Genomic DNA, 24,976 nt, shown 5'->3' on the forward strand with positions numbered 1-24,976 from the left:
GCGGGCGTGTGCGCACTTTTTGGATACTGTGTGTTGATCCTGTGATGGATGCAATGCGCACGTTCCCGTGCAGTTGTTGAAGCGTGACCAGGCGTCTGCGCTCATCCACCCTTCCCCTCCCAGCCTCACCTCCCAAATTGCAATGAGTTCATCGGCGTGTTTGGTTGGTCCTCGCGTGGGGTGGGTGTTTGCGCTTTGACGGCATCGCTCCGATACTCACAGTGTGCACAGCAACCCCAGCCTCCCACTCCAAAGATCCACTGAGCGCCAGAGGTTGGACAAGCTGATCTTTGCACAAGACTTCAGCCTTCAGTTTCATTGCCTAGGAAACGCCAAGATGCGTCTGGTAATTGATTTTTTTTAATGCTTCCGTTCTATCTATCTCCTTATCTTTATCCCTGTATCCCTTTTCTTTCGTTATTTATTTAAATTCCGGTCTAGGTGTACAGCAGGTAGTCTGTAGCGCAGTGGCTGCCCGCTGGTTTAACACGAGTGGAGCCTCTCTCGTGTGTAGCTTCCCCCCCGGTCAGACTAACCCCGGGCACTGGGTGTGTTGGAGATTCCCCGCACGCAAGCCGAGTTTTCATCCTTGTTCCCCGTCCACAGCCCGGCTGCATTCGGTGGAGCAGCGGCTTCATAGTTTAAGGCAGAATTTCAATGCTGACCACTGACCCTTCAGTTTTATTTCAGCTCTGTACACTTAAATTGTAATGGGCATTACACACCTGATTCACCGCCCTCTGTCTGATCTGTAGCAAAAATGGATGCAGGTATTCCCCACTCTGAGAAATTAATATTTGGGGTAAATAGTTGAAATTTTCTGTTAGTCTGTTCCTGGGTTTTGTTTCGTTTTATGAATAGAAACACCTAGGCGTTTCAATGACAGCTGGCAATTTGACTTGTCAGATTACTTTCATCAACAACCGTTGTTTGTAGATTTCTACTGTGCCAAAGTTAAACTTCAGCCAGCCCGGTAAGACGCAGGTTGATCGAATGGGTTTATTTTCCCATTCGTTGAATCGCAGTGCTTTTTTTTTTTTTCTCTCTAAACCGATCTGGAATTTTGAAAATCCTCTCGTTTTTGTTGCCTTGCCAAGGAAAACTCTTTCCTTCCCGGGGTTAATCTCTGCCAGGAAGGTATCAACATACGACAAAGCTTGTGGCTGATGCATGAGGATGTTGGGCCAACTACCAGTAGTGTTAGTGCCTAATGTGTAGGGAGGAACTGCAGGTGCTGGTTTAAACCGAAGACTCACACAAAAAGCTGGAGCAACTCAGCGGGACAGGCAGCATCTCTGGAGAAAAGGACGAGGTGGCGTTTTGGACGAAACCCTTCTTCAGTCGACCAGTCTCGACACGAAACGTCGCCTATTCCTATTCTCCAGAGATGCTACCTGACCCGATGTGCTACTCCAGCTTTTTGTGTCTGTCTTCGGGTTACTACCAGGGTTTCGGCCCGAAACGTCGCCTATTTCCTTCGCTCCATAGATGCTGCTGCACCCGCTGAGTTTCCCCAGCAATTTTGTGTACCTTACTACCTAACCATGTTTGGTCCTTAATGCTCGCAATTTGTCCCGTAAAAAAAATCATTACACCTGAACGATCACCATCAGTGCCTTATTCGTTTTGTTTGGACTTGCTTTGCACGCCTCTTCGATTGCAGAGTTTGCCACACACTTCATCCATTTTCGCTCGGCATCTTGACTCTCAAAGAGAATCTAGCCGCTGCCTTTCCCTCCACGAGGAGGATAGCTGTTAGTCATAGGTATTGACCGCTGGGAGTTTGTGTATGGAACTGCTATTTGAAACTCATTGATTTGTAAGATGAGCTGAACAGTGAGCTATATAATATGAGTGTGCTGCTCCAATATCCCGACTACAGGGTAGAAAGATGTAGTTTACTCAGTTACTTGAAACTCCAATTCCATTCTGCCAAATATCAAATCACCACTGGGCAGGTTTTAGTTCCGCCTTGTTTCCATGTGTTTCATCTCTGTAGTTGATATGATCCCTTCCTGTGTTCTGGTAAGCGAAAGAATGGATAGCTAGCACCTGACAATTTGCTGACTACCGACCGAGGTGCTCCGAGATGTTCACTTGCAAAGCACAACTTGACCTCTGTTCAGCCATCTTCCCTTTGTCACAAATCCTTACCATTGTTTGGTTTGGGATAGCATGCACATTCCTTCAAAAAGCAGAAGGCCATGCACATCTTGGTTTTCTCAACATAAGAACATTAAGTGTGCGCCCTGAGGTGAGTGTGTCAGACTTGGGACAGGCCTTTGAATCAATAAGATCCATCAGAATGAAGATCACTTCACTCGCTGTCAGTCCCTTCACAAATGGGACTGATATTTGTTATTTTGTTGATTTTACCGAGAGCTATTGTGCTGCAATGATGGATTCACAGTTCTTCCTTTTATAGACACAAAATGCTGGAGTAATTCAGCGGATCAGGCAGCATCTCGGGAGAGAATTAATGGGTGACGTTTTGGGTCTCGACCCTTCTTCAGACTCTTGAGTCTGAAGAAGGGTCTCGACCCTAAACGTCACCAATTCCTTCTCTCCAGAGATGCTTGCCTGACCCGCTGAATTACTCCAGCATTTTGTGTCCATCTTTGGTTTAAACCAGCATCTGCAGTTTCTTCCTGCTCTTTTTTTCCTTTTGATATGCATGCCAACTACAGGCTAACCTGGGTTAGGAACACCCATCCTATGGACACCCCAACCTTTGAATGAGCTCCCATAATATTACTCAATTCAAAAATCTGAACCGTGTACCAATATTTGTTCCTATGAATGGAAGATTGTTTCCCCTCTCTCTATACGTGGTAATTGTTCTTTCTCATCAATTATATGCACTTCGATGACATTCATTACAATAATGTGGAGGATTGGTGACCCTATCAAATGATTTTTGTATATTTTCTGAGTTATGGAAATATTAACATGATTGTTTATAAAATGGCACCCATTCATTACCTGGTACATCAGTGAATAAAATCTGTGATCATTATATTGTTTGGCAAATATTAGACAGTTATAGGACTAAGTGGTGTTAGAAATCAGGGGATATGGGGAGAAGGGGGGAGAATGGAGTGAGGGGGGAGATAGATCAGCTATGATTGAATGGCGGAGTAGACAATGGGCCAAATGGCCTAATTCTGCTCCTATTACATATGACCTTAAATGCTAGTATGTGGAATTAACTTTAGTCAGATTTCTGGCATGTTAACAGTATCTTATCTGAATGTGTTTGAGCAGCCCCAAATCTCTCCTCTGATGGCGTATAGTCACACTGCAAACTTCATAATTTAACCCAAATCTTCAGTGACACTCCTGCCCTCAGTCTATAAAAGTTGTGAGATTCTGATTAACTGTGTGCGATGGCAAATCCAGGAAAAAGCAGCCATCTATCAATGGCACTTCCAGCTGTATCAATTCTGTGGAGTTGATGATAGTCGAGTAGCGATCCATTGTTTCTTTAGGCTGGTAGATGACGCATTGGTCAGCAATTTATCAAGAATGCCTTCGACAAAATCCGACTGCAGCCACTTGATTTCTCTGGCTTTGTTTAAAACAAAAATAGATGCTTCGGTGTGTATCTGCCAGGTGATGGTGATTCTTCAAAATAAAGTCTGGAACCTCAAATTGTCGTGATGGATTAACCCAACTGCCGCAATATAACTCCCCATGATTTAGGATTAAAACAAAATCTAGCGATGAGGCTGGATGAGTAATTCACTGTTACCGCAGCAAGTTACACATACTAGTGTTTTACAGCATAAAGGCATATTATTCAGTAAATATTCATGATTCTGGGTGAAAAAGTGATGGCATAAAGCATTTGGACCATGTTTTATCTCAATGTGAATTTTGTTTGATTAGTGGGATACATGTGGAAGAATTCTCATCCAGAAACAATGATTTTAATTACAAAAATACTTTCTGATGTAATTTGATGCATCTGAGCATAAAAAAACAGTTTGTATAAAATAAACAAAATTCTAAGAACACTGGTTATCTGAAATAAAAGCAGAAAATGCCATGGACTCTGAGCAAGTCGATCAGAATTTGGAGAAGGAAACAGTGACCTTATGTTTATTATGATTTTAAATACTAAAAAATCATCCTGTAATAAAGTAGTTTGTGCTCTTGATTTTTGGTTGTTGCCATTTTGGTAATAGACCTCTAAATGACAAATAATGCAGTATGAGGCTGCAAGACAGAATATCCACACCTTCATTCTTTGTGTGTGCTGATTGTTCCAGATAGGTCATATCATCTTTAACTTGAAGTTTAAACCCTTTCTTAACTTACTGTCCTTGATTGGCCACATGTCAGTCTTTAATCATGATATTCCCCCTATGGAATAATATTCTTGTCTTTTACTCTTTATACCGTTCAAATTATTTTTTTTCCTTTCTGCTTTATTGCAATGTTGAAATTCACCTTAATCCCAGATGTTGCATTATACATTTTATTATTTAGTCCTTGTATCCTTTCATAAAAATATAGGGACTTAAAAAATGCTCTAAATCAGTTCCCTTCTTTCATTAGGAAGATGTTTCCAGGTTTTCAAGGAGGCAGCTTCTGTTTGTGCATGAATCTTAAATGACCTGCAATAGTTTACAATACTCCACAAGGGCATGGCAGAATGAAAGATTAAAAAATGATGTCAAAATAATTGTACAAGAATAAAAGGTGATATTCTTCATTGTGGTATCATCAGGCTAAAATATTTCACATTAGATCATCATTTTATTTTGTAGATTTTTTTTGGCAACATTAGTAATTGGTAAAGTCAGAAATGTCAAACTTGTAATCAAATTAAATCTGGTTCTCATTAATATTGCTGAAATGTATTTTTTCCAAATTAGCGCCCCGTAAATGTGCAATAAAACACTTAACTACAATTATTAGACTGTAATTGCTAAGCGCTTGTGTGCTGAGTACTACTTTATCAGTACTAACCATTTTATTAATCACTCTATTTACTATACCTCTTATTGACCCAACTTCAATTTCTTAGATTTATGTGGGATCTTATCCCTGAAGAAGCATATCCCATTTACAGCATGTAGTAATTTAATACCGCTCAATCTACTCTTGTGTGGTTAGAGGAAAGAGTAGTGGGGAGCAAGAACCCAGGAGCTGAAGTGCTCTAAATACATGACTCTGGTATAAATCATTTTCATTTGCATCTGATTTTGGACTAACCTCACAAAGTGGAGAGCGAAGGTCTTCAGGTCAAGAGCAATAGGGCAGGGACAATACACTATTTGCAAAATGCTTGATATTATATTGATTTTATATTTTAATTTTTAGCTGCCACAAAATCTGGTACATATCAAGAAAGCAACTAATTAATGGGATGAGACCAAACACTGTAGGAAATGACAAAGGAATGACAGTTTGAGTCAGTCTTGTTTGTTGATATGTGAGAATCTTCATACAAAATGCCTTTTACATCCATCAGTGAATGTATATTAAAGTTGTTACCTATGATCGCAGATGAATCTTAACAAATGTAATTGTAGATGCAGATCCTGCAATGAAGCAAGGGGGAATAGATTAGATGGTAATTCCTTTTCAACATTAGGGCAAGATTTGATAACAAGAATTGCATGCACTTTCAGGAGACCACACAGGATTTGGATCACCATCAGCATTCTCAAGTAAGTGAGCTGTAAGTGATGTCAAAACAAATAACGAGGAATAGCATTTTGATTATTAAATTTAATGCTAACATATTCTTGAGACTGTTAAATTGTTTTTAATGAAATATTGCATGCCATAGGTATGTCCTAATTAGTCACACCTACAAGTACTTCAAAATAATTTTATGCGTTGATGTCATAACTGCGTTATGAGCAGGGTTGTTTCAATTTGTCCTTCTGGTTTGCAGGTGAAATAAAGCTCAATATTTATCCAGGCTCTTGAATCAATGTTTTTAAATCAGCATTCACTGCACACACTGTGGACCCAATAAATGTGTATGTGTTAAATAGTTGAAGTGAATTCTGTTAGTCAGCTGGCTTTATTCTTTCCTCACCATGGCACTTGCAAATTGGTGTCAAGAAGGTCAGTGCCTGATATGACCTTAAATCTTCATTCCTCTGCTGTTACTATATTGTAGATGTTCACATCAACCTACTTTCTGCAATGGGATTTGAAGAATGTTATAGTGAGGCAAGGCCATCGGCAAATAGGAATGACCCCAAGAATGAGTGGGTTAACATATGATAGGCGTTTGACGGCACTGGGCCTGTTTTCACTGGAGTTTAAATTAATGGGGGGCAGGCATTGAAACATACAGAATAGTGAAAGGCTTGGACAAGGAGGATGTGGAGAGGATATTTCCACTCGTGGGAGAGTCTAGGACTAGAGGTGATAGCCTCAGAATTAAAGGACGTTCCTTTAGGAAGTAGATGAGGAGGAATTTCTTTAGCCAGAGGGTGGTGAATCTGTGGAATTATTTGCCACAGAAGGCTGTGGAGGCCAAGTCAGTGGATATTTTTAAGGCAGAGGTGGATAGACTCTTGATTAGTACAGGTGTCAAGGTTTATGGGAGAAGGCAGGAGAATGGAGTTCAGAGAGAATGGCCCATCAAGTTTTGCTCCTATCACTTACGACCTTATGAACAAACATATTAATTTGTAATCATGTAATTTCTGGCATACAGAATAATACATAACAAGAATTTTGAGGAACTTCATGTTAATAGACAATAGGTGCAGGAGTAGGTCATTCGAGCCAGCACCATCATTCACTGTGATTATGACTGATCATCCAAAATCAGTACCCCGTTCGTGCGTTCTCCCCATATCCCTTTAAGAGCTCTATCTAACTCTCTCTTGCAAGCCTCCAGAGATTTGGCCTCCACTGCCTTCTGAGGCAGAGAATTCCACAGATTCACAACTCAGTGTGAAAAAGTTTTTTCCTCATCTACGTTCTAAATAGCTTACCCCTTATTCTTAAACTGTGGCCCCAGGTTCTGGACTCTCCCAACATCGGGAACATGTTTCCTGCCTCTAGCATGTCCAAACCCTTAATAATCTTATATGTTTCAATAAGATTCCCTCTCATCCTAAATTCCAGAATATACAAGCCCAGCCGCTCCATTCTCTCAGCATATGACAGCCCCGCCATCCCGGGAATTAACCTCGTGAACCTACGCTGCACTCCCTCAATAGCAAGAACATCCTTCTTCAAATTTCGTGACCAAACCTGCACACAATATTCCAGGCAATATTCCTTCGCTCCTATTTCCTTCGCTCCATAGATGCTGCTGCACCCGCTGAGTTTCCCCAGCAATTTTGTGTACCCACAATATTCCAGGTGTGGTCTCACTAGGACCTTGTACAACTGCAGAAGGACCTCTTTGTTCCTATACTCAACTCTGCTTGTTATGAAGGCCAACATGCCATTCGCTTTCTTCACTGCCTGCTGTACTTGCATGCTTACTTTCAGTGACTGATGAACAAGGACCCCAGATCTCGCTGCACTTCTCCTTTTCCCAAGTTGACACCATTCAGATAATAATCTGCCTTCCTGTTTTTGCCACCAACGTGGATAACCTCACATTTATCGACTTTAAACTGCATCTGCCCACTCACCCAATCTGTCCAAGTCACCCTGTATCCTTATAGCATCCTCCTCACAGTTCACACTGCCACCCAGCTTGATGTCATCTGCAACTTTGCTAAGTTGCACTTTAAAGCAGAACATTATTATTATTATTATTATTATTCTCAATGGTTACATTTTCCAAACTGATTTTGGCTTGAGGGTTAGGTAGAAGATTACCACCAACAATGTCTGTATGCCATATTACATTTTGAGCTAGATTGGAAGTCAAAGTGTTGATTGCTGGATTTCCCCTTATCAACTCATTCTGAAGAGAAGTTATTCTAATGCAAAAAACAAGTGCTGGAGTGGCTCAGCAGATCAGACAGCATCCCTGTCTGGAGGATATGGATAGGTAAGGTTTCAGGTTTGGACCCATTTTGTAAATCAGCATCTGTAGTCTGAAGAAGGGTCTCAACCCAAAATGTTTCCAATTTCTTTTCTCCAGAGATGCTGTCTGATCTGCTAAGTTACTCCAGATTTTGTGTGTCAATGTTTGGTTTAAACCAGCACCTGCAGTTCTTTCCTACACGTCTGTAGTTCCTTGATTTTCTATTGTAATGCCAGATCTAGTTTATTTTCTGGTATGAGATGATGACCATGATGGTTCTAAACTGGTGTGATATGCAAAGCATATTTTCAAACTAGCTTATAGATCTAATCAGTGTTTCAGTACCGGTTATGTTATGTGTGTTCAATCTCTTCCGTGCAGAGCTTATCGTTAGAACATCTAATTATAAATCAAACTGAAAGCCTCTGGCAAAACAAATTTAGAATTACATTACATTTTGAAAATGTAAAGATGCTTTTTGTTGCATTAGTATACACTGTAAAGATTTGTTAATAATTCTACATTTAATTTACTGTTTGTAAATATTGATGCATTATATGCATCAGTGGATGTTATTGCATGAAATTAATTATTCCTTATGAATTGTGATATGAAATCATTGTCTTGGATAATCATCGTCAAAATATGTTACTGGTGAATTTGATTAGCTTTGGAAAAATTTTGAGTAGGTGCAACAGGTAGATATAAAATCAAGGATAAAATACATCAGATTTGCTCACTTTATAGGGTGCCAATGATGACTTAATAAATATTGCAGTCCCAAATGACTGTTTAGTGCTAATGAGTTATAATAGTAAGCAGAACCCTTGCACATGTCTCATGTATGAGGTACACGGGAGTTTGGTGCAATGCATTTGAAGACTACACGTCATTATGTAGACAGGGAGCCTGAACAATCATACTCAATTTTCCTTTCCCGTGTTGCACCTTTGTTCTCAGAAGTGTTGCTCAGGGGTTTCTTTCAACAGCTGTTTGTTAGCATTTATTTTACTGCCTCCTTGCTCTATTGGTGTTTTGGGGGATAAAGGAAATTGGCAACAACTGAAAACTGCACCGTATCTGAAATCTGTATGGATTCCTCATGAAACTCTGCTGCTAATATTGAACATATAGGTGTCCCACTGGATGTGTTGCGGTACTTGTAAATTCTGAAGGGAGCAGCGAAGAATGAAATGAAGCATCTGCCTTGATATGTATGCATTTTCAGAGATCACATACTTGCTTTAATGGCATCTTCCAATTTAAAGGCCAGATGAAACCTCCTTACAAAGAATCCCTCAATGCATTGGACATATTTTGCATTCTTTGAGGCATCTGGCAGCGTAGATGGAGAATGAACTTTAAAATGCGAGAATAAATGCACACATTAAAATTTGTCTTTTCCCTACAAATAATTGTAGTTTGTTGTGCTACAGGGCTGCACAAATTATGTTAGCTTTTCGGACAGCGAATATCTTCAGTAAAGGAGAAGAGAGAAAAATAAAAAAAACATCTTGTGAAACATTTGTTAGCATTTTGATTTTGTTGTGTTGTTTTTTGTGTGATTAGTACAAAGTCTCAACTCTCTTTATGTCAGGGATGTTGGGTTGTGTAAATGAATGTATGGAGTATACCATCTGTTAGTCATTTACTGGTCGCTTGGTCAAATGGCATGTATCCAAATGTTGCTTGCCTTGCTCGATTTTCTCTCCTTGCCTCAACTAACTTATTCAGCACAGAAAGTTGTTGTAGTGGGAATCTTGTTCTGCATTTTTGTCACATCCTTTTTCTCCAGAGATGCAGCCTGACCTGCAGAGTTAAACCAGCACTTTGTGTCTATCTATATCTTTCATTGTTGCTTTCAATGCCTGTAGGCTTAACTAGTCTAGAGAACTCCTGGTCACACTGACCCAGTAATATAGATATTATCCCAAATCTCTGTGAGCTGCAGCCCTTGAGATGTCCACACTTTTAATTCTGGTCTCGACTGATATGGAATTTAATTGCATTTACATTAGTAGCCAGACCTTCAGTTACCAAAGCTGTGGGTGCTACCATGCTCTTCCTGAACCACAAACACTCTACCTTTCTTTCCATCCTTTAAGATGTTCTTTCCAAGCTCTTTGAATGCTTGGGGTGATTTAGGGTAATTTGCCCCAAGTCGTCATCAATTTTCACTTGACATTTCCTCTGGGACAGTTCACTGTATTTCGGCAAATTGAAATTATTATTCTTGTTATGTAATTCAAGACATATATGGGATGATTTTCTGGTTTGTTGGATCAGTCTTAATTTAAAAGCTATGGAATCACACACGTGAATAATCTCCCAGACTCTTGTAAACTACCCATGTCTTTAAAAAATTGATTTTCCTTAGTTTGAAATGTAAGTAAACTTTCAGAAATGCTCCATAGCTGGTGTGATTTTCAGGGGATACCTATGTTCTTTACCTTACCAGTCTTACATAGAAATATAGAACATAGGTGCAGGAGTAGGCCATTCGGCCCTTCAGGCCCTGCACCGCCATTCAATATGATCATGGTAGATCATCCAACTCAGTATCCTGTACCTGCCTTCTCTCCATACCCCCTGATCCCTTTAGCCACATCTAACTCCCTCTTAAATATAGCCAATGAACTGGCCTCAACCACCTTCTGTGGCAGAGAATTCCAGAGATTCACCGCTCTCTGTGTGAAAAATGTTTTTTTCTCATCTCGGTCCTAAAAGATTTCCCCCTTATCCTTAAACTGTGACCCCTTGTTCTGGACTTCCCCAACATTGGGAACAATCTTCCTGCATCTAGCCTGTCCAACCCCTTAAGAATTTTGTAACTTTCTATAAGATCCCATCTCAATAAGATCCCCCCTTACGCAGAAGGGTGTTATTTTAGACCTTGTTTTAAGAGAACAAGTCAATTTATTTTTGCAAAGGTACACAAGCAAATAAAGATCTTCTCTACTTTTTTCCAATGGACCCTTATGCCTAATACCTTTAGGTTACTTTGTTTCTTTTGCAGGTGAAGAAAGATATTGAATAAGAGGAGGTAGACACAAAATGCTGCAGTAACTCAGCGGGACAGGCAGCATCTCTGGAGAGAAGGAATGGGTGACGTTTCGGGTCGAGCCTCTCCTTCAGATTAAGATTCAGATTAAGAGGAGGCATGGCATCAAAATTAGAATATGGAAAATGTATGAATTTTATTAAATTAAAATCTGATGTATTTATTGTTGGAAGAATTAACATGTTCTTTTGCCTCCTCAGAATTATTCTCTGTGTTCATAGACCATCTGAGTACTAGTTTCCACAGTGCTCGAGTTTACCCTAAATATGAATATATTGGCAGCATGCTGCCTGACTCAGAAACTTTTGTGATGATTTTGCTTCAAAAAAAGAAAATTATGTCTGAGTCCACAGAAACACCACTGGAAATATTTCTGTGCCATAGTAGGATTTAAAAAAAGGCTTGTGTTTTAAGATCGACAGAACCGATTCCCAAACAAAGAGGTTGATTCAAGTGTCTTGTGGTGTCAGGTTTTTCTACATTTAACAACTTCATAGTTGCATTTCTGGGAATATTTTTGGACTCTCATCTGTGTGCACGCACTCACAAGCTAACTGCAGGTCTTGAATAATACATGATGAGATTGATTAAGCCATTGCAGGGAGTACCGTAAACTGGTCTGTAAATATTGTAATCACCTTACCGTTTGACTCTAGAGTATCGACTGCTAGATGTGTAAAAGTTGTCTGGAAGATTATTTGCCGAGTATTGATGGATTTTATTTGTCTCCTCTTGGGGAAGGATGGAGGGTAGAAAATTAAAGAAAACGCTGTTTTTGTTCAATTTGAAAAAAAAAAGCAGGTCTGAATACTTTCTCCCTGGCATCTCTCGCCCAGAGACTTCCTGACAGCATTGCTAGTATTGGTTAAAGAAAACAGATGTATTGATGTTGTGAGAGTCCTATACATGAACATACTAGGCAGGAGAAGGTTACTTAACCCCCTGACAATTGTGCAACCATTCTGCTTAAACCACTCTTTTTGGAAGTGTGTTCCAAAGCCTCAACTCTTAGAGAAAAACATATTCCTCTTATCTGCATTATATAGGGATCTCTCATTCTATAATAATTAGCCCTCATTCTAGATTTTATCACAAGAGGAAACATCCCTTCCTCCTCCAAGCCCTGTCTAGCTATTGAAGACCTACTCATGTTCCATACAACACCATACACAAGCCTTGCCTGTCTTCCTCATAACAAAATCCCCCCCCCCCCCCGGATTCCAGATACCAGCTGAGTAAACTTTTAAACTACTTCTAATACATTTGTACCCTCCTTAAAATGAGAGGACCAACATTGCACAGCATACTACTGATGCTGTCTCATTAATGCCCTGATATAACTGAAGCGTAACATCTCCACTTTTACGTTAAATTCCTAACAATAAAGAATAACGTTGTGGAAGCATAAATAATTACTTGCTGTGCATGCATACCAGCTTTTTATGTGACATGCACAAGTACACTGAGACACCTCTGCAACTTGGAGCTCTGCACTTTCTCTCTATTTTGAGAGTGATTTTTTAAATTTCTCCTGCCAAAATGGATTATTTCACACTTTTCCGCATTATAATCTAATTGCTGGATCTTTGACCACGGTTAACCCATCTAGACGCCCTTGTAGGTTCCTTATGACAGATTCACAACCTAATTACCTTTGATTTATTATTAAGTTTTCAACCAATGCTATATAATAATTTATATAAATTTTAACAAAATGCGATACCAGCAATGATTCATTGCCCATCAGAAAAATACCTTTTTATGCCCATTTTTTTTTTTTATTAGCCATCTTCTATCCATAGCAATATGTTGAGTCCTACACTGTGAACTTTTATTTTCTGCAGTAAACGTAAATGAGGCATTGTTGCCAATGCCTGTGGCAATCTAATATAGCACATCCACCAAATCTCCCTTATGCACAGCACATGTTATTTCCTCAAACAATTCCAATAAATTGATCAAGTGTGATTTCACATTCTCAAATCCGCATTAACTTCAATTGATATTTCATTGCTAACTGTCAAATTGGACACAACATGAATGAGACATCTTTATTATCCAGAAATCTATAGAAAGATAGGAGTGGGTTAGTGTGACGTATGAACCAATAGTGTGTGAAAAATAGGATATGTGACATCCGGATGAGGGACAGAGGATGGATGGATATTGTAGATGATCGTGGTATCAGTATTTAGTTTTAAATTAATCTCAGGATCATTACATAGAAACATAGAAAATAGGTGCAGGAGTAGGCCATTCGGCCCTTCGAGCCTGCACCGCCATTCAATATGATCATGGCTGATCATCCAACTCAGCATCCTGTACCTGCCTTCTCTCCATACCCCCTGATCCCTTTAGCCACAAGGGCCACATCTAACTCCTTCTTAAATATAGCCAATGCACTGACCTTAACTACCTTCTGTGGCAGAGAGTTCCAGAGATTCACAACTCTCTGTGTGAAAAACGTTTTTCTCATCTCGACCCTAAAGGATTTCCCAGCTATCCTTAAACTGTGACCCCTTGTCCTGGACTTCCCCAACATCGGGAACAATCTTCCTGCATCTAGCCTGTCCAACCATTTAAGAATTTTGTAAGTTTCTATAAGATCCCCCCTCAATCTCCTAAATTCTAGCGAGTACAAGCCGAGCCTTACACTAATTGGAATGCTTGTTGCAATAGGGGGCAGGTCTGATTACATAGATCTGGTTTGTAATAATTAACAAAGCGCAATGGTGGCTGGATTATGTTCAAAGGCACTCTGTATAATTTTCCGGATGCCTTTGGAACTTTAGTAGTATAGTTTAGAGATACTGCTTGGAAACAGGCCCTTCAGCCCACTGAGTCCGTACCAACCAGCGATCCTGTACACACAAGCATTATCCTACACACTAGGGATAGCTTATAATTATTCCAAAGCCAATTAACCTACAAACATGTACGTATTTGGAATGTGGGAGGAAACCGGAGCTCCCGAAGAAGACCCACGAGGTCACGGGGAAAACGTACCAACTCCATCCAGGCAGCTCCCATCGTCAGGATTGAACCTGGGTCTCTGCCGCTATAAGGCAGCAATTCTATCGCTGTGCCACTGTGCCTCCCATGTACATTGATAGCCTTTTGCTGCAATTACTCCTTTAATTTCAAATTAGTTCCCTGATGCTACAATATTGTAGATGATCGGAATTGATAGTGAAAGATGGAAGAGAAAGTGGACAGTCATAATTGATAGGAATAGAATTAGGCCATTCGGCCCATCAAGTCTACTCCGCCATTCAATCATGGCTGATCTATCTCCCCCTCTTCACCTCATTCTCCTGCCTTCTCCCCATAACCTGCACTAATCAAGAATCTATCAATCTGTGCCTTAAAAATATCCACTGACTTGGCTTTCTCAGCCATCTGTGGCAAAAGAATTGCACAGATTCATCACTCTCTGACTAAAGAAATGTCTCCTCGTCTCCTTGAACATCCTTGAATTCTGAGGCTATGACCTCTAGTCCTAGACTCTCCCATTAGTGGAAAGTTCCTCATACACGGACATTGTGGAGCAGAGGGCTGTTCCTGAGCAGTACTTTTCTGTGTTCTAAGTATGAGTAATGGTGTGGGAAAGCTGTTAAGGTAGCGTGGTCGCATTTATCCTTAAGTTCCCATCAGAAATTGTACCAATGTTGGTTTCTTCTGTGACTAATCCACACAAAAGGAACTTGGAAAAGAAAAGAGCAGAGTATGGCTGTTTGAATATGTCTGTGCCCTTCAACCATGGTCAGTGATGAGAGAAACGCTTACGCACACAAAAGTAATGAGATCTTTTAATCTCACCATGTAGCGTATTTGTTATTCCACATTTCGAAATAAATGTACATAGGGAAAGTGGACTTAGAATTTTCAAAGAGTGCATAAAAATCCTCAGACGCAGAAATATTTTTACGCAATTGCAAGATTCAAATTAGTCTGAGAGTACTTAGTTTTAAATTAATCGCAGGACGTTACAGTAATTGGAATGTATGTTACAATAGGGGGCAGGTCAGATTACATGGAGCTGCTTTGTATTAATTAACAAAGCACAATAGTGGCTAGATTATGTTCAAAGCAATTTTGAACAATCTTCCGGATTCCTTTGTAACTTTGTAAATTGATAGCATTTTGCTGATTTTACTCATTTAGTTTCCTGTTGGTTTACTGATTTGGTGGCAATAAATGATTTTTAATATGGATAAATTATCTAAGAATGAGATATTTTACACCATCTATCACCAGCATACAACATGGAAAATTTTGATTTATACAAGTAAATTAATTTGTGCTACGCAAGGTTTTCTCAGTTTAGTCTTCTTATTTCTACCTGAATATTGCTTGAATGATTCTCAATGCAGAGTAGACTATTCAAGGTATTTGAAAGTTGAGTAATTGCCATTTTTATGATCTTTAATGATTTTTGAACTTTTATTGGAATAGTTCATATAATCAGCTGTTTGCAGACAGTCATTGTTTATCAAAAGCAGTTGCAAGATGAAGTTGACTTTGTTGCCGGGCAGTAAAATAACAAAAGGGTCCCGGTGCAATAAACAATGGTAGAAAGCAAGTTTGTTGTAAATTGGGGCTGGACTAATTTACTTAGTGTATCTTAATGCACATGTTATGTGATAAATAATGTGTATCTAATTTTGTACATTCTATCATGTTCTACGCAGATTTGTATAAATATCTGTGAATTTGTTCTTCAGTTTTTTTCTGCACAGTTCCAAAGCTCTGGTTATATGTTTCCCCCACTAAGTTGAAATATTCCCCCCCGCTCGTAGTGAGTGATACTGTTTTGAGTTTTTCACGTGTATAAGAATAAGGATTGTCGAAGCTGGAGTAGATTGTGCCTTTTTCTTGCTGCAATGAAGCAAGTGTGGGTTCAGCAATTTACTTGTGTTTGAATGTTTCTTGAAAGTATCCTCCAATGTTTGATATTGAATATGCTCTTGTTTGTGGTATAATTGGGAGTGGATTCCCTTGATGTGGATAAGTGGTGCAAGATGGTCTTTGAAGATGGAAAGGTACTTGGTATTCATCAGATTCTTTGCACAGTATGGTCTCAGCCTCCTGCTGAACGACATCAAGAGCTAGGTTTCACAAACAACTAAATTTTTTATTGGAGGATGGGATATTTGTTAATGCCATCAAGGTTTGTAGCCTGGATCTTAACCAACATAAGCAGGGGTGGGTATGATGGTCAAGGAGCTTTTCCGCAAAGGTTTGCTTGCTTGTTGAGGTAAATGTTATGTTCGCCATTTGGATTCATGGAGCATGGAAACAGGCCCTTCGGCCCAACTTGCCTATGCTGACTAACACTACATGAGTCCCACCTACCTGCATTTAGCCCAGTGATTCCCAACCTGGGACCATATGGCAAATCTCGGGGGCGGGGGGACAGAAAAATTTGGGGATTTAGGGGGCCACAGGTTCAATGAAGGGGGCCACCTTTTTTCCGCTAATAATGTCAGGGGGGGGGGGGGGCCCACAAAAAAATTAAAGAGCCCAAGGGGGCCATGAGCTAAAAAAGGTTGTGAACAACTGATTTAGCCCATATCCCGTCCAAATGTTGTTTAAATGTTCTGATAGATCTGCCTCCGGCAGCTTGTTCCATGCACCTACCAACTTTTGTGAGAAAAATAAAGTTGTCCCTCAGGTTCCTATGTCCCCTGCTTGATTCCCTTACACTGGGTACATTTACCCTATCTATTCCTCTCATAATAATAATAATAATAATAATAATAATATATTTTATTGTCATTGCACATCAGTGCAACGAGATTTAGTATGCTGCTCCCAAATAAAATAAAATAAATAAATAAACTGCGACGTAACCATCTGAGGGAGACAGACCAGGGGAGATGGGGGGCACTCAGCAGGGCCGGTTCAGAGCCGCTATAGCTCGGGGAATAAAGCTGTTTCTGAGTCTGGAGGTTCGGGCGTAGAAGGCCTTGTAACGTCTGCTGGAGGGAAAATCTTAAAAGATCTTAAATGATCTTATGTAGTCGGGCATTTGTTTCATGGCTTGATCTGTGCTTGAGTATTAGATTTTGTCACTTTGTATAATTGTATCCTTGACTTCTGTAAAGACTATTTAAATGACATTAATTTTGTTTGCAGTGAGGTCAAATTTGTTATTTCATAATGTCAATATTGTACCATGTCATGCACAATGTAATAAAAGTTTACTTGATACGCTGTTCTGATCAAGTATTCAAAGTGGGATTTTTGTTGCAACAAGGACATTTAGCAGTCAAAGGAAAATATTCCTTATATACCAAGGAACTACAGATGCTGTTTTTTACTGAAGAGAGACACGAAATGCTGGAATATCTCAGTGGGTCAGGCAGCATCTCCAGAGAAAAATAATAGGACATTTTGGGTCGGAACCCATCTTTGTACTCATGCTTGTGTACGCGTATAATCCTTGTGTATATCAGATTAGTAGGGATAAACAGACGATTCTCAATTCCATCTACCCACTTTCCAACAGTTGGGTCAAAACACAGTGACAATTATGAAAATGCACTTTATTTTTTACTTCTCCGGGGAGATCACCAGTCGTCATTTTAATCGCAATATTGAACCACAAGGAACCCACCAAACTGCTCACCTCTAATTCCTCATTTAATCATAGACCTGCCATGTGGTGCAGAACATTATAAACACATTTTCTGGCTTAAAGCACATAGAAACATAGAAAATAGGTGCAGGAGTAGGTCATTAGACCCTTTGAGCCTGCGCCACCATTCAATATGATCATGGCTGATCATCTAACTCAGTATCCTGTATCTGCCTTCTCTCCATACCCCCTGATCCCTTTAGCCACAAGGGCCACATCTAACTCTCACTTAAATATAACCAATGAACTGGCCTCAACTACCTTCTGTGGCAGAGAGTTCCAGAGATTCACCACTCTCTGTGTGAAAAATGTTTTTCTCATCTCGGTCCTAAAGGATTTCCCCATTATCCTTAAACTGTGATCCCTGGTCCTGGACTTCCCCAACATCGGGAACAATCTTCCTGCATCTAGCCTGTCCAACCCCTTAAGAATTTTGTAAGTTTCTATAAGATCCCCCCTCAATCTTCTAAATTCCAGCGAGTCTAACATCTAACCAAAATACTTTTGTGGTGACATATCTTCCACCAACACTATCCCTGGCAGTACATTCCAGGCACCAAAAAACCTCATAAATAGAATTCTCAATCTATCACACTATCATCTATAACTGAGCAAAATCTTGAAGAAGGGAAAGACAGGTTTGTAATATTGTAAAATGCATATCCCGAACCTCAAATGAAACAAAGTATTTTCTACTTGTTCACCTGCCTAAGAATGTTTTCCCTGCACTGTGGGGATCTGCATTTCAGCTATTTATTTACTGCAATGACTACTGTTATTTTCTTTCAATCTAAAGGGCAGCACAGTGGCGCAGCCGGTAGAGCTGTTGACTCACAGCGCCAGAGACTCTGGATTGATCCTGACCTCGGGTGCTGTCGGTGTGGAGTTTGCCTGTTCTCCCTGTGCCCGCTTGGGTGTCCTCCGGATGCTTCAGTTTCCTCCCACATCTCAAAGACGTGCGGGTTTGTAGGTTAATTGGCTTCTGTAAAATTGTTCTACTCTGTAGGGAGAGGATGAGAAAATGCGATAAAATTGAACTAGTGTGAATGGGTGATTGATGGTCGGCGTGGACTCGGTGGGCCTTGAAGGGCCCGTTTCCATGCTGTATTTTTTAAAACGGACTATTCAAAGAATGCCCAAATCTTCCTCCCCTCTGAATCTGGCCCCTTTTCTCAGATTCCTCATTGAAAGCAGAACCTTCACCCATCTGCATAGTTTTTAGAAATTTCTTTCTAAATCACTTCCCTCCACCCCATCCACATTTGTAAATCTCAGTGAAGCTCATCTTTTGGAAAAAGCTTCAGGTCATGCATGTGACATCTGCGTGTGCAGTTTGGGTGTTTTTGCTATTCTGTTGACATGGGAATCATTGTACAAATGCAGCTGAAGGTTTTCTCCGGGGTGGGATTCTAGACTGATGACCTGCCAGGATAAAAGCTATCTAGGGAACGTGTTTATCTCTCCCTGTGTTCTCTGCCAGTCAAATATTCTCAGCCGTAAAGGGCATTCTGATGTTTGAATTGTCTTTTTTTTTTTAAATCAAGTCTGATTTACATTAATAATTTAGATTTTTACCTTTTTTTCAAAGTGCAAGATCACAACGATGGAAAAGATGATTTATCTAAAACTAAATTTTGAACACGTTCCAAAATAACTTTGACAAAAATTAATCTGACAACTGTTTGAAATATTTACGCCATTGGTTGTGATTGTATCCCTGTTTGACAAACTGTTACATTTAATTGACAGTGAACCATAAACATTCTTAAATGATCTCTATTATGTATGACTGTAAACAATCTATTTCATGTGGATTTTTACACATCGGCATATTCACTTTTTTTACAGTTTAAAACCAATTCAGCTTTAAAAAAAAATTAACTTCATTTGAGTTGATAATGGCCTTTAGTTTCATCTACTGAGGCCATTGTTTAATGTGTCTCTAGCATTCTTCCCTACAATTTAAATGTAATTATTCGGCACATATTATGATGTAATAGTCAGGCATAAGAAACATGATCTAGAGAAATGCATAATGAATATACATAATAGAACTCTAGTCGTACATTCTCGGTAATAGATTATTTTGCTATTCAGAAAAGACAGATCTGCCTTGTACATTATTTTTGATTAAGCAATCTGCAGTTAGCCTATTAACATTACATTTTTATCTTGAGAATAGAAATTCTATGCTTATTAACTGTATTAGATGAGGCATTAAACTGAGGCCCTCTCTTCAGTAGTTATAAATGATCTCATTGCTTTACTTTGAAGAAAGGGGGTTTTGAGGGTTTTTCCCACCTATAAAATGCCATGGGGACATTCTGAATTTATGAAACCCTTCTGCAATTACACCTTTTCTACCCATTGAAATGTAGCTGAACAGCTGAACATAGAGATAACTGGAATAGCATCGTAATCCTGTACCTGAAGAAAAGTTTGAACTGTGAGAACTGCTTGTGGCTAACCTAACCACAAAGATAATATTTCACTGCATATTGATTTCATTAGTCACAGAATCATCCAGCATGGAAACAAGCCCTTCAGCCCAACATCCACGGCAACTCTGATGCCCTATCCAAGCCGATCCCATTTGCCTGCGTTTGGTCCATATGCCTCTAAATATTTCTAATTTTAGCTGTCCAAACGTTTTTTAAATATTGTTATTGTATCTGCCTTAACTTCCTTCTCTAGCAGCTCGTTCCATATACTCACTACACTATGTGTGGAAAAAGGTGCCCCTCAGGTTCCTATTAAATCTTTTCCCACTCACCTTAAACCGATGCCCTCTCATTCTTGGTTCTCCCACCCAGGAAAAATGACTGGGTGCATTCACCTTATCTATTCCGTGCTAGCCTGTCCAACCTCTCACTGTAGCTCAGGCCCTGGAGTCCAGGCAGCAATCCTATAAATCTTCTCTGCACACTTTGCAAATACATAACATCTTTCTTGTAGCAGGGTGACCAAATCTGAAGACGATACTCCAAGTGCGGCCTCCCCAATATCTTATACACTGTAACATAATGTCCTAACTTCAGTACTCATTTCCCTGACTGATGAAGGCCAGCGTACCAACAGCATTCTTCATCACCCTATCGACCTACGATACTATTTTCATGGAACTATGTCCTTGTTTTTCTAGATCTCTCTGCACTTTACTTCACGTTAATTAATTTCAGACGATGTATGGCCAAAAGGACAATATACGGGGAAGATTTGGTCAGAGTGTATTTTTTTCCCTGAATTGATTCGCTGTTGTTTTTTCTCTCAAATAACTGAGTAGACACGACCATTAGGTCGACTACTGCTGCAACTTGGCAGCCTGAAGTTACAATAGATTGTAATAATTTGGTCATATCTACACATCTGTGCATTTATATATCTATCTTTAATCTCATCCATTTCACAAAATTGGTTTGCATAATCTGTTTCTGGCTAAAGTCAGGCAAGCTAATTATGCATTGTTGAGGTGGGGAAATAAAAGCTCAAAGCAAAAATGATACGGTGTGGAAAGAGCTAGTTATTAATCTGTGTAATTAATCAAAATCCATTAAAAAAGAACATAGTATGGTTTCACTGAATATAAAGCATGACAGAATTTCCCCAGCTTTTCTTCTCTCCAATTAATTTCCTTCTCCGCAGTTCCTTTGTAAGATTGAAAGCTCCCTGCAAATGCAGCCACAAAAAAAAATGACTTGGTTAGATTTGTTTCACCTTCTATTATTAATTTAGTAAAAAAATATTTTGGCATAAGGCAATTTGTTTTGAATATTAAAATAACTGGGGGACATGAGGGAGAGGTGCCTGAGGAGAGAGAGAGGAGCCTGAGGTCGTGGTACATATTGGTACAAATGACATAGGTAAAAAAAGTGAAGAGGTCCTGAAGGGAGGATTTAGGGAGTAGGGAGGAGAGTTAAGGAAAAGGACCAAAAAGGTAACAATCTCAGGATTACTGCCTGTACCACGCGACAGTGAGAGTAGGAATGGAGCGAGGTGGAGGATAAATGCGTGGCTGAAAGACTGGTGCAGAGGGCAGGGATTCAAGTTTCTGGATCATTGGGACTTCTTTTGGGGAAGGTGGGACCTGTACAGAAAGGATGGGTTGCACTTGAACCCGAGGGGGACCAATATCCTGGCGGGGAAATTTGCAAAGGTCACTGGGGAGACTTTAAACTAGAATGGTTGGGGCGAGGGACTCAAATAGAGAAAGCTAGTAGACAGAATGGGAGGCAGGAAGCAGAAAAGGGAAGCACTCGGGCACAAGAGGAGAAAGAAAAAAAAGGAAATAAACAGAGAAGAAGAGACGGGGGGTTTCTTAAATGTGCATATTTTAATGCTAGGAGCATTGTAAGAAAGGTGGATGAGCTTAGAGTCTGGATAGACACCTGGAAGTATGATGTTGTGGCGATCAGTGAAACATGGTTGCAGGAGGGCTGTGATTGGAAACTAAATATTCCAGGATTTCGTTGCTTCAGGTGTGATAGAATTGGAGGGGCAAGAGGTGGAGGTGTTGCATTACTAGTCAGGAAAGATATTACAGCAGTGCTTTGGCAGGATAGATTGGAGGGCTCATCTAGGGAGGCTATTTGGGTGGAACTGAGAAGTGGGAAAGGTGTAGCAACACTTATAGGGGTGTATTATAGACCGCCAAATGGGGAACGAGAATTGGAAGAGCAAATATGTAAGGAGATAGCAGATATTAGTAGTAAGCACAAGGTAGTGATTGTGGGAGATTTCAACTTTCCACACATAGACTGGGAAACACATTCTGTAAATGGGCTGGATGGTTTGGAGTTTGTAAAATATGTGCAGGATAGTTTTTTTTGCAGCAATACATAGAGGTACCTACTAGAGGAGGGGCAGTGCTGGACCTCCTGTTAGGAAATGAGACGGGACAGGTGGCGGAGGTATGCGTTGGGGAGCACTTCGGGTCCAGTGATCACAATACCATTAGTTTCAATATAATTATGGAGAAGGTCAGAACTGGACCTAGGGTTGAGATTTTTGATTGGAGAAAGGCTAACTTTGATGAGATGCGAGATGATTTAAAAGGAGTGGACTGGGACATTTTGTTTTATGGGAAAGATGTAGAAGAGAAATGGTGGACATTTAAAGGGGAAATTTTAAGAGTACAGAATCTTTATGTTCCTGTTCGGTTGAAAGGAAACAGTAAAAATTGGAAAGAGCCCTGGTTTTCAAGGGAAATTGGACATCTTGTTCAGAAAAAGAGGGAGATCTACAATAATTATAGGCAGCATTAAGTAAATGAGGTGCTTGTGGAGTATAAGGAATGTAAAAAGAATCTTAAGAAAAAAATTAGAAAAGCTAAAAGAAGATATGAGGTTGCTTTGGCAAGTAAGGTGAAAGTAAATCCAAAGGGTTTCTACAGCTATATTAATAGCAAAAGGATAACGAGGGATAAAATTGGTCCATTGGAGAAACAGAGTGGGCAGCTATCTGCAGAGCCAAAAGAGATGGGGGAGATATTGAACAATTTCTTTTCTTCGGTATTCACCAAGGAGAAGGATATTGAATTATGTGAGGTAAGGGAAACGAGTAGAGTAGTTATGGATACTATGAGTTTCAAAGTAAAAGAAGTACTGACACTTTTGAAAAATATAAAAGTGGATAAGTCTCCAGGTCCTGACAGGATATTCCCTAGGACATTGAGGGAAGTTAGTGTAGAAATAGCCGGGGCTATGACAGAAATATTTCAAATGTCATTAGAAACGGGAATAGTCCCCGAAGATTGGCGTACTGAGCATGTTGTTCCATTGTTTAAAAAGGGTTCTAAGAATAAACTTAGCAATTATAGACCTGTTAGTTTGACTTCAGTGGTGGGCAAATTAATGGAAAAGATACTTAGAGATAATATATATAAGCATCTGGATAAACAGGGTCTGATTAGGAACAGTCAACATGGATTTGTGCCTGGAAGGTCATGTTTGACTAATCTTCTTGAATTTTTTGAAGAGGTTACTAGGGAAATTGACGAGGGTAAAGCAGTGGATGTTGTCTATATGGACTTTAGTAAGGCCTTTGACAAGGTTCTTCATGGAAGGTTGGTTAAGAAGGTTAAACTGTTGGGTATAAATTCAGGAATAGCAAGATGGATTCAGCAGTGGCTGAATGGGAGAAGCCAGAGGGTAATGGTGGATGGCTGTTTGTCGGGTTGGCTGTTTGTCGGGATGGCTGTTTGTCGAGGCAGGTGACTAGTGGGGTGCTTCAGGGATCTGTGTTGGGTCCTTTGTTGTTTGTCATGTACATCAATGATCTGGATGAAGGGGTGGTAAATTGGATTAGTAAGTATGCAGATGATACCAAGATAGGGGGTTGTGGATAATGAAGAGGATTTCCAAAGTCTACAGAGTGATTTAGGCCATTTGGAAAAATGGGCTGAAAGATGGCAGATGGAGTTTAATGCTGATAAATGTGAGGTGTTACACCTTGGCAGGACAAATCAAAATAGGACGTACATGATAAATGGTAGGGAATTGAAGAATACAGTTGAACAGAGGGATCTGGGAATAACCGTGCATAGTTCCTTGAAGGTGGAATCTCATATAGATGTGGTAAAGAAAGCTTTTGGTATGCTAGCCTTTATAAATCAGAGCATTGAGTATAGAAGCTGGGATGTAATGTTAAAATTGTACAAGGCATTGGTGAGACCAAATCTGGAGTATGGTGTACAATTTTGGTCGCCCAATTATAGGAAGGATGTCAACAAAATAGAGAGAGTACAAAGGAGATTTACTAGAATGTTGCCTGGGTTTCAACAACTAAGTTACAGAGATAGGTTGAATAAGTTAGGTCTTTATTCTCTGGAGCGCAGAAGGTTAAGGGGGGACTTGATAGAGGTCTTTAAAATGATGAGAGGGATAGACAGAGTTGATGTGATCAAGCTTTTCCCTTTGAGAATAGGGAAGATTCAAACAAGAGGACATGACTTCAGAATTAAGGGACAGAAGTTTAGGGGTAACATGAGGGGGAACTTCTTTACTCAGAGAGTGATAGCGGTGTGGAATGAGCTTCCAGTGGAAGTGGTGGCGGCAGGTTCGTTGGTATCATTTAAGAATAAATTGGATAGGTATATGGATGGGAAGGGAATGGAGGGTTATGGTATGAGTGCAGGCAGGTGGGACTAAGGGAAAAAAGTTGTTCGGCACGGACTTGTAGGGCCGAGATGGCCTGTTTCCGTGCTGTAATTGTTATATGGTTATATGACATAATCTTCCAAATAATGAGCAGAATAAATGCCAATGCATGTTATATGCATTATATATGATGTATTTACAATATATTCTCCACTACGTGT

General features: G+C 39.9%; 1 protein-coding gene across 2 annotated transcripts in view; it reads left to right on the plus strand.

Annotated features, from left to right (window-relative positions):
- Nucleotides 1-277: 277 nt before the first annotated feature.
- The window catches only part of LOC116979586 (schwannomin-interacting protein 1), a 589,644-nt gene continuing 564,945 nt past the window's right edge, over nt 278-24,976 (plus strand). The window contains exon 1 of one of the 2 annotated variants that reach the window (XM_033031159.1): nt 278-346. In XM_033031159.1, the coding sequence (XP_032887050.1) occupies nt 338-346 (9 nt within the window). In that variant the 5' untranslated portion in view covers nt 278-337. The remainder of the gene's footprint in view (nt 347-24,976) is intronic. The other variant, XM_033031158.1, reaches the window with a different exon arrangement.

The sequence above is a fragment of the Amblyraja radiata genome, chromosome 13 (assembly GCF_010909765.2).
Source record: "Amblyraja radiata isolate CabotCenter1 chromosome 13, sAmbRad1.1.pri, whole genome shotgun sequence".
Classification (NCBI taxonomy): domain Eukaryota; kingdom Metazoa; phylum Chordata; class Chondrichthyes; order Rajiformes; family Rajidae; genus Amblyraja; species Amblyraja radiata.